The sequence below is a fragment of the Astatotilapia calliptera genome, chromosome 8, assembly GCF_964374335.1.
Source record: "Astatotilapia calliptera chromosome 8, fAstCal68.1, whole genome shotgun sequence".
Taxonomy (NCBI): Eukaryota; Metazoa; Chordata; class Actinopteri; order Cichliformes; family Cichlidae; genus Astatotilapia; species Astatotilapia calliptera.
In genome coordinates this window covers 14,216,439-14,226,761 of record NC_137429.1, presented here as the reverse complement: position 1 = coordinate 14,226,761, position 10,323 = coordinate 14,216,439, and the positions used below count along the sequence as shown (strand labels likewise).

At 41.9% G+C, this 10,323-nt stretch overlaps 1 protein-coding gene across 1 annotated transcript in view; it reads right to left on the bottom strand.

Moving 5' to 3' along the window:
* Positions 1–1,337: 1,337 nt before the first annotated feature.
* The window catches only part of nrg3b (neuregulin 3b), a 201,595-nt gene continuing 192,609 nt past the window's right edge, over positions 1,338–10,323 (bottom strand). Inside the window, exons 8-9 of the mRNA XM_026163089.2 lie at positions 5,648–5,830; positions 1,338–2,555 (exon numbers count right to left, since the gene is read on the bottom strand). Coding sequence (XP_026018874.2) covers positions 1,814–2,555; positions 5,648–5,830 — 925 coding nt within the window. The 3' untranslated portion in view covers positions 1,338–1,813. The remainder of the gene's footprint in view (positions 2,556–5,647; positions 5,831–10,323) is intronic.

The following is a 10,323-nucleotide window of genomic DNA, read 5'->3' as shown; positions in this document are numbered from 1 at the left end:
ACTTGTAGCAAGAGCAGTAGTAGCAGCTTAGCTGTGCTCTGAAGTTTATAGTTTAGTTTGTGTTTTGCCATGTTTGTTACCCCCAATGCTCTTTTTATCTGTGTTTTGTCTTTTGCTCTTCCTGTTTAAGGGCAGTTCTTCCTCCCCGCAGTTGCCAAGTGCTTGCTAAAAGTGTGATTGTTGGATTGTGTACTAACAAAACACCTTTATCATATTAAGAAGGCCTTTATTGTTAACCAGTGAGCTACATAAATAGAATTTCACTGAACCAAACCAGAATCTTTATACACTTAAGTTTGATTTCTAGTCCCAAAAGCTCCCATGGTTTGCAAAAACAAATCAGTTCCAATAAAATGATAAAATATTACGTTTAACATTTGAAAAAGAGGAGTTAGCTCACTAGTTTTTGTCTGAAGGTGATGCACGATACTGTTCTGACTTCAGTATTTAAAAAAACTGATCCATTGGGTTGGTCATCATTTTGTTACTGTGTGGTTTGAATTACTCGCTATGCCAAAGTTGTAATCTTAAGCTAACACTGAAATCTTTTCTGAAGCATTCAAGTATTTGTTGTCTTGGACACTGTGAGCCCAAAGGCTGTAGAGTTTTAAAAAGATGTGTCGCACATCTGTAAGAGGGCTTTCCTCTGTTAAATAAAACAAAGGATTGCAACACGTTAAAAAGCCAACAGCTTAAACAAGTGAAGTAGGAGCTTGGAACCAGCAAAAGCTTGATATATTATCATTCGACAAGCGGATTACTGAACATACAGTACCTAAACCAACTTGACCCTTCCATTGTGAAGGACGGATAATCCCTCACAAAACACTTAGTGACAGACCTGTGACAGTCTATCCACAGGCCCTGCTGTAGTTGTTGCTTATTTAATGGCAATATATAAATAAGTTCATTAAAACGGGCTCCCAAGTTAACAACTACAAACTTTAAAAACAACAGCAAGTGTTGCCATTTTTAGTCTGGCAAAATCCCATCAGCAAGAGACCAGAAGGCTGCACGATGGCTTACTAAAGCAGCCAAACATGGTGCACTGCTTTACTTATAAAGAATCTTGTTTTTGGTGCTTCCTGCATTTTCTGGTGATACCCTGTTTATTTTCAACTACCTGCTTATTTGCAACTACAGTTTCACATACAGTAGAAAGTGCAGCAAAGAGAACTCGTATGTTTGAAATCTGATGTATTTCCAACAAATGCAACGATCTCCTGACAGCTTTGTCGTTACTTGTAATCGTTCGACTCGACTTCGATATTTGTCCAGATTTATTTCAGAATGCCGATTAAGTCACGAAAATGGATTAAGATGAATAAAGCCCATAATTAACACTGTTATCTTAGTCTTTATTTTGTCACAATTGTATGTCAAATATATATATGTCTATATGACATATATTATATGACATATATAATTTCATTTCTTTACAATAGAGAAACAACATAGAGATAACACACTATTTTGGTTTCTAAGTAGAAGCTCCTTGTAATAGTGGCATTTTTTTCAATACACTGTTTAAGTCAAGCTCCCACTCAAGTCATGGTTTTGTTTTCCTTTTGAGTCACATTTATTCACAATGTGTGTTTGTTTGTCTCTTTTCCTTTTGTAATTCGATGTCTTTTGTGTCAATATTTTTCCCCCCTCGGGAATTCAATCTGTTCGTGTTCTTTCGAAAACTGATGGCCATCTGTTATTGGTCCATGTGGCCACACAGATGGTCCCACCTGCTAGCCATACTGAGCCACCAGCAAAGGTATACATTTATTGGAAACGGTGTCTTCTCTTTACAGAGTTAATCCAATCAGCTCGCAGAGGGCTTGGCATAAGTGTTTCCAATTCCTCTGCAGATGGGTCCTTTGGTGGCCAAGTCTGCTCCTCCGTACACAAGAGATGTCTGACCTTGGCACTGTCCCCGGGTTCCTCTTTGGCCTGCTGCCTTCCATCCTCTGGTCCCGCTGCCTGTGTGCAGAACTCTGGGGGAATACTGGACACTTTTCCCCTCTGACTCCCGTGCCGTCTTCTCAAGAGTGTTTGTGCCACCGTGGTGGATCTCACTGTGAGACCCAGACCTTTTCATGGGGCTGCAAAGGCTTTTCTGTTTTAACTCCTGCGCGAGTTCCACTGTAATTTCAAAGGAGCAGGGTGTTTGAGGAGAGCCGAGATTCTTCTCCAACCCCAGGAGAGAAGCGGCGGCGGCGGGGGGGCTAACGCTGCTGGGCATGACACTGGTCGCCAGCACGACGCTTTCAGGGGGAGAGGGAGGATTGCTAACGGGAAGGCCCGTCTTTCCAGCCAGCACGGGGTGCCACTTGAAGAGCCCCGCTTGGTTCCGGTCATTCGTCACCGGGTGGCCGGCCTCAAGGTCACACGTTTGGAGCGAAGGGATGATGGGCACAGATCGGGTGCGGAGGGAGGGTGGCAGGAAGGTCGTACCTTTATCGAGGCGGGTGCAGGGAACCTCAGTCCATCCTTTCCTGGCTGTGAAGTGAGAGAGTGAGGTCCTGCTCAGGAGGGCGCCGACCCTTCCGCCGGCAGAATCACACCTTTGGGCAAAGAGAAAAGGATGGAAATGTCAGGGTGAGGAAGTCATTTATAATTTGACCTTTTCATCTTAGACACTTTCCTAATTTTAAATGAATAGAAAAGCCCGAGCAATAGAGAATATGAAGTTACCTTCCATATTTAGAACACCAAGATGACATTCGTTGTGTTTTAGAAAGATGCCAGTCTGTCAAGGCTTCACCGTATCATTTCACACCGGCACAAAAATATCTTGTACCAAACAAAATGATCACTATTTAGGTATTGTTGTTTCATAATCTACGTGTAATTATGTATAATCCTTGGCATGAGTGGCGTCTACTGTTGCTGCATGAATGTTTAACTGAGAAATCCCTCTGCTCATCACTGCCTTATCAGAGATTTAAGGCTTTAGCAGTACAGCAGGTGGATTCCTGACCCGCCCTGTGTGTCTGTTGTATGTAGAAACAATACACGGCTTCACACGGCTTCTAATTTCATTTTATTGTAGTTTTCACACAGCAAGCAACTAATCAGATGGGCCCACGATGTAACATTAAGCAGGGTTGAACGGGGGAGTAAGTCTCAGCAGGTGCATTTGCATGATGATGCATCCTCCTTCAAACGTAGAGAGCGGAAGCAGATAAGCTTGAAAGGCATTATCGTCGGCCATGACAGTAACACGGCAGAGAGGGGAAACTTATCTGGAGTCAAGTGGGCAAGTTTGTGTATGTTTGTTAAAGTTGTTACTGAAGCCTCGACTCCCATTTAGAATCGCATCCAGTGTTATTGTCAGCCTTGAAAGATTGTTGGCAGCGTAACCAAGTTTAAAAAATTGAATTACCACCCCACCCTCCTCCCCCACCCTTGGTATTAGAAGGGCAAAAGCAAGCTGGAGGTAAATCCGACAGATCAAAACAAAACCTAAAAATAACTCCAATAGCAAATTTGCTTTCAATTCCTCCGCTAACCGTGATGGGTAAATATGTTTTGACACCAGATGATGAAACTGACAATACTCTGTGGGGATTTGTTGTCACAAAACGGAAAATGTAGAAGAGTGCTCTCGCGTCTGTTTGTGGTTCTCGCCTCTTTATTAGCACTTTCCACCGCGCCGGACTCGGTGCCTCCATCTTTACTTCTCGGCTCAGTCCTCCTCCTCCTTTCCTCACTTTCCCCTCTCGCGTTCTCTCACTCTCCTTTCCACCTCCCGTCTCTCATTTCCAGAGATGAGAGGGTGTATCCATGGCAACACGGGAGACATGGGGGCTGGAGGAGGAGGAGGAGGAGGAGGAGGAGAGGGCTGTAAGCTTGGTGTTGCGTGGCTTGTAAGTCGAGAAATAGGTCATTTCAACCACCAGAAGGCCAGCGAAAGCCATATTTGAGTGATGGATGTGTGGGGGAATTATCAGTGGCTAATGAGATCTAAATTGTTACTACACAAATGCAATTTTATCCCCAAGAAGATGACAAGCCCTCCTATTTCAGCTCCTCTCCTAAACATTTGACAAAGCGCGGCAGTTTTAATTGCCTATAGCTTTACAGATTTCACCGTTGTGAAAAAGAATTCTCGTCAGCTTCTTTATTAGTGTGTTTCGTTACTCCTTATAAGTGCGAGCGTGCATGTTTGTGAGTGTGTGTGTGTTTAGAGGGAAACTGCTCCTGAAGGATCTTTCTGCACAACCATTTGAAAGAATTGCTGAGCTCCGTGGAGCTTTGTTTAAAAATGTAAATTATGGAAATAGGTCACATAAAGAGTTTGGCAGCTTGCAGTGTAACTTACTGTAATGCTCAATCAGGTTGGCATGCTAATAGGAACATTGCTAGGCACTTTAAAGTGTGTGAAATGCACAGGGGACACTGCTGCTTTAATGACAGACGTTTCTGTTAACAGTGCTATTGCTCAAGTTCCACACAGTGACAGCAAATTAGGCTGCTTCTGAGTCATATGCTAAACAGGACTGTCTTACGCAGGATTAAGATGCTCTTGTCTGCATCTGTAAATAAAACCTACACTTATTTAATGTTTACAGTGTTTTGAAGGAGAAATGCCAGTGGAGCTGCTTGACATTATGCATCAATGCACCGAGGAATACAAGCACCTCAGTGATAAATATTTTCCGTCTTTGGTGGTCGTTACGCAACAATCAGCCTGAAAAAAGGGCAAAAGAAAAGTTATAACTAATGCGAAAAGCTTTGTTTTAACATAAAAAAATCAGTATGTCAGAGAGGATTTCACATCACATCACATTTTAGCAAGCGTGACCAGTCTGTACTTTTTAAATGTGTTTTAAGTCTGCAGACTAGGCTGTGCCAAAAGTCCCTCTCGCTTCGAATGCCTCCTGAAACAGCACCAGTAGCTGCGCTTCGCTCGGGATGGCCGTCAAAATAGGCCAGCTCGCTTCACTCGACATCAGCGGGAGCATGGGGGCAATTCAAGATGTGCAAAAGCCTGGAAGTAATCCATTTCAACATGTAGCCTGTTCTAAGAGGCCGCAGTCATCTAATGTACTTTATACTCAGCTTGTAAATTACAGAAATTTAATCATTTTGTTGATATGTGAACTATGATGCTTCCCATGCTTGATCATTAGCCAAAATCAAACCGTTTTGGATAGCTAGAAATTCGTGTGAACCCGTGCATCATTTGGTAATTAGCTTTGGCACAGCCGTTGTATTTTTAACCCTGTTAAAACATGCAGATAAAACAAATTTTCATTCACAGCAGCAGCCCAGTGGCAGCGAGGATTACACACATCTTTCCCAGCACCATGATACTGTTGCGCTTTTGGGATCAAGTGTGTTCTCCAAATTAATTGTGACAGTCCCAGCTGAAAGAGGAGGGGGGTAGGGGGGGCACTGCAGATCTCATTTATTTCCCTGGATCACATTTCATAGGCTGGTTCACGGATTTGAACTGAGAGTCTTCCAGTCATAAACTCATTTCTCCCTAAATTATCCCTCTGCCACTCCGACTTAACCTTAGTTAGTCCAGAGGTCTGTATCACTGAACCGGCTATTTGACCTCGGCGTGGAGGGAGGCGAAGAGAATTTCCTCTTTGCTGGCTCAAACAAACATGACAAAACTAATAACGAGACAAAGAAATAGTTTCACCTTCTTATGGACTCCATGTCCGATGACTCATCCTCCTGCAAGTGTTTGTAGACATGCCCCGCCACTCTGGATCCGTCAATAAGATTTGTGGGTATTTTGTGTTTCCCTCTGGAAATGGGTGGAGTCCTGAAGTAATTAGTCTCTCTCCGTTGTAGGGCTGGGCTGAGTGAGAGCGAACTACTCCTGAAACCAGACAGCATGCAAAAGAGATGGGTCAAAATCATTAGGTAAAGACCGTTCACTAATTCATCTGTTGTATCAGCTATAGATGTCCTTTCTAGGGTTTCATGATGTAAAAATGGTCTGGAGTAAATCGACCTTTGTGCTTGAGACTTGAAAGGGGAAAAAACAAAATCCAATCCCACCTTCAATTGACTTGACGCGGAAATTACCCTGGTATCGAAGCTTATGAGACAGATGAATCAGATACACGTGAAAGGAATCGTAAGTTATCAATAAGCAATACAATTTACATAAGAATGGAATCATTTCCATTCATCCATCCATTTTCATCTGCTTATCTAATTCAGGCTGAAAGGCTCGGTACACGGCAGACAGGTTGCCAGTCTATCTCAGGGCTAATGCAGACAGACAGACAAACATCCAACCTCACATTCGCACCTATGGCCAATTTAAAATCACCAATTAACCTAACATGCTTTGGATTGTGGGAGGAATCCGGAGCACCCAGAGAGAACCCACGCAGGCACAGAGATAACATGCAAACTCCACACTCTTCCCACCCCCGCAAGAGAGGAGGGAAGGAACTATGGGAGAAATCTCAAGCTGTGTCTTAAAGGGAAACGCGAATGCGCTTGAAACGCCACCCCCCTCCAAAAAATATCTTTAGTGTAAATGTTTTAATTTCAAGATTAGTATGCATTCCCTACGCTTTCTTTTTTTCACTCCCTTCTACCTGTTGAAAAGGGGGCTTAGATTAATTCACATTCACAAAGTGCACATGTAGCATAGAAAGATGGTTTTCATGCCAAGCATTCGTTCATTCATTCTTGGAATTGGCTCACCTACGAAGAATGCAGCTGTTTTTTCATATTACAAAAATACACCCGTGCTTTCCCTGCAATATGTGCTGTGAAAAGGTCTAATCCCAAGGAAAATGTGGAGGTTAGCAGTGTGATGATGCTCTGTTTTTGTTGCCTGTGAATGTAAAGATGCAGGACTAGTTTCTCCCTGGGTTTTATTGAACAAATCTCACAGAGATTTTGCCTCGAACCAGGTGCCGGAGAAGAGGCTGTGTACTTACTGCGGTGCATTCTAGGAGAGGTGTGTTACACTATTAAACACATACTTTTTCATGTACTTTGAGGGCTGCTTTAGAATTAAAAGATTAATATAAAAAGTTTTTTACATACATGCTTAAATGAAAAACCCTTTGCTGCTTGAGAGGAAACAGTGCAAAAGTCTTGAGTCTCTCCTGGTTTTTAATGTCAATATTTTAAGTTGGTATTTGGTACGACCACCTTTATTCTTCAACACAGCAATAGGGAAGCCTTCTTTGAGTAACCTCACCTATCGTTATGAGCTTTGGTTAGTGACTGAAAGAACTAGATCGCGGATACATGCGGCGGGAATGAGCTTTCTCCAAAGGGTGGCTGGCCTCACCCTTAGAGACAGGGTGAGGAGTTAGGCCATCCGGGAGGGGCTCAGAGTAGAGCCGCTGCTCCTCCACATCGAAAAGAGACAGTTGAGGTGGTTCAGGCATCTGACAAGGATGCCTCCTGGGCGCATCTTGAGTGAGGTGTTCTGGGCATATCCCACCTCTGGGCAGACCCAGGACATGCTGGAGAGATTATATCACTCGGCTGGCCTGGGACCGCCCTGGTGTTCCCCCGGATACGCTGGAGGAGGTGGCTGGGGAGAGGCCAGTCTGGGCTTCTCTGCTTATCCTGTGGCCCCTGTGAGCTTCAACCGGAAGAAAATGGATGGATGGATTCATGGACCGAACATTCAACATTTTAAACAATCATTTTTGAATTAACATCTGTGTTTACACATTTTATTGTCAGTGATGGATGCTGGAAGCTGGGAATCACCAAGAAGACAATGTCACTCCTACTTGTAGAATTTGATTATTTCCATAATTTTTGATTTAGCCATTCAACGCAAATTACAGGATAATTTACAGTTTTAATGTTACATTTTAAAGTGTCATTTTGATCCAAAGAGCCATGCACTAGCATGGTTAAGCAAGTGCTAACATGCTAACGAAGTTTCCATACAGACCTTTATCGTCCAGAACATATAGAAAACACTGCTTTAGTGTTTTCTTTCTGTGAACTTCAAATAAATGCCATGTATTGTTAGGGGTTATCCTGCACCTTGAAAATGACCTCTAGCTTACATACTGATATTCTACTGCTGTTAATGATAGAAGCAGCTGCCTTTAGAGACTGAGCTTCCTGTTTAGGCACACAGTTTTTAAATTGGTCTGTGGGCAGTAGGTGGTCTGCCTCAAAGCAGATCCCTGGATGTCTGCAGTAATGAAGCAATGGTATTAAATCCAAGGTACACCGAGCCATAATGCAATCTGATGTGTGAGCACATCATGCAAAGACAAACAGATCCCAATGAATATGTAATCACAAAATACACTCAATTATTTTGATGTTATTATGAATTTCTTTAAGACACCGTGGCTACCCTGATCGTTGCTTACCAGCAAATCCTCTGTGATCAATATGTCAGTTGATTGTGCTAGTTAATCTGAACCACTGAAAAGAGCTGAAACATATTATTATTGTCGTGTAAATAACTTTTTTTTGTATTGAACCATTAAACAAAAATCAGCACCACACGCTCTCACAGCTTGATTTTGGCTCTTGAATAATTTGGCGCAGCACAAAAATGGCTTGTGTATGAAGTGCTGCATTGTTTGATTCTTCTTGTTATTGAAATAGTAATCAAGATGTTCAAACTTTAGGATTTTCTTGCCAGTCATTAAACTGAACTCCCTGATTCCTTTTCTTTCATGCAGTCCAGTGGATGACTGCTTAATAATTGATAAACCACTGGAACACTGAAAAAAACAACAACAAAAAAACGCTCTGCTACAGTAATTTGCTGATGTCCGTGGCTGTGGAACAAAAAGCATACACAATGTTGGCTCTAGTGTTTGCTGGCTTTTATATCGACTGATGTTGTAAAAAGTTGATATGAATACAGCTAAATATTGTCCGTTTTGTTGGCTATTAGCGTGCTGATTTTTTTAAAATTAGGATTAACTGGAAAAAACATGAAAACATGATTTTTTGGGGGCTGTTGTAATTACTGAATGATAAAAGTTGAACCTTTTAAAACGGAAAGGCAGCTGCTTATCTCCACAATTCAACAAGACTGTGCAACCCCCTGATGTTAAATGGGTAAGCCTGGTTGGTAGGGTAATCCTGTACTTATTTAAACCACTTCCTCCCTCTGTTAATGCCTTTACCGGACATATCGCAGAGAGAGAGAAACGGCAGGAAAACAGAGGGGGATGGCATGTGACAAAGAACCTGAGGTGAGTTAAAAAAATGGAAAAAGTATGCCACATTTTCAGAGTAAACACCATTTTCTACTAAACCAGCAGGAAACACCCACATAGCACTTCTGATATTCACTATGGATACTGATTATGTCCCCTACTCAACATGTACAAGCCACACGTGGCGGCTTTCAGCACATTGATTAGGCTTCTTACTACAATTTTCTCATAATACCATCATGACAAAGGAATCATTGTAATCAACTGAATTTAAGTGAAAACAGCAATTGACTTGTGTCAGCAGGAGTCCACTGTTTTCATCAAAGCAACTCGTACATATTACCGCATTCAATAGGACACGCAAGTGCGAAGTTACGAATCGAAATGATTTTTGCCCTCTAAACATTTGATGAACGATGGTTGCCTTGAGCTTTTTTTCTGCAATCAACAGGCGTGTAGTTCATTTAACTGCAGGAGCAGAAGAGCAGGAAAAACAAGCTCAATACATCCTTTGTCAAATATTATATCAGGTGAACAAAATAAAGATTTAATTGCTTTTGGCGCTGATGTGCTAGATAACACATGGCACAAGGTTTTAAGTTCATATTTAACCAGCATTGTAATGCCAATTATTCTTGGCTGAATGACTTAAATCATGGAAATCAGGGCTGAAAAATCTCAGTTCTGGAGTCAGAAATTCCCAGCTGCCATCAAAGGCAGCATACCCACGAATAGGCTGAGTATGACAGGGCAATATGGGCAAAAATATTTATCACGATATATAAATTGAAAATTTGCGATAACGATATAACTGATGATATAATTAACACGGGACAAAATAATTTACAACTCTGCAACTTTATTAGTGCAAAAAAAACAAAACCAAAAAACCTATCAATGTATTTTCACTTAAACAAGCAGCTGTTTTTTAATGCAAATTCCTTGCTGACAGTTTAACCATTTCCAGTGAAAATTGGCCGACATATCCTCAGCATAACCATGTATAATATCCACAAAACTTAAAAAGAGGTTATACAAACACAATACGTTGAAGCACAGTACGTATCACTCCGCGAGGCTCCTGCCTACGATACCTGTAATGCTCCGACAATCCATCAAGCGGTGCGGCTTCATAGCTTATCAAAGTCATACTAAAACATTTTTTGACAGATTTTCGAGCGCCGTGTATCACATA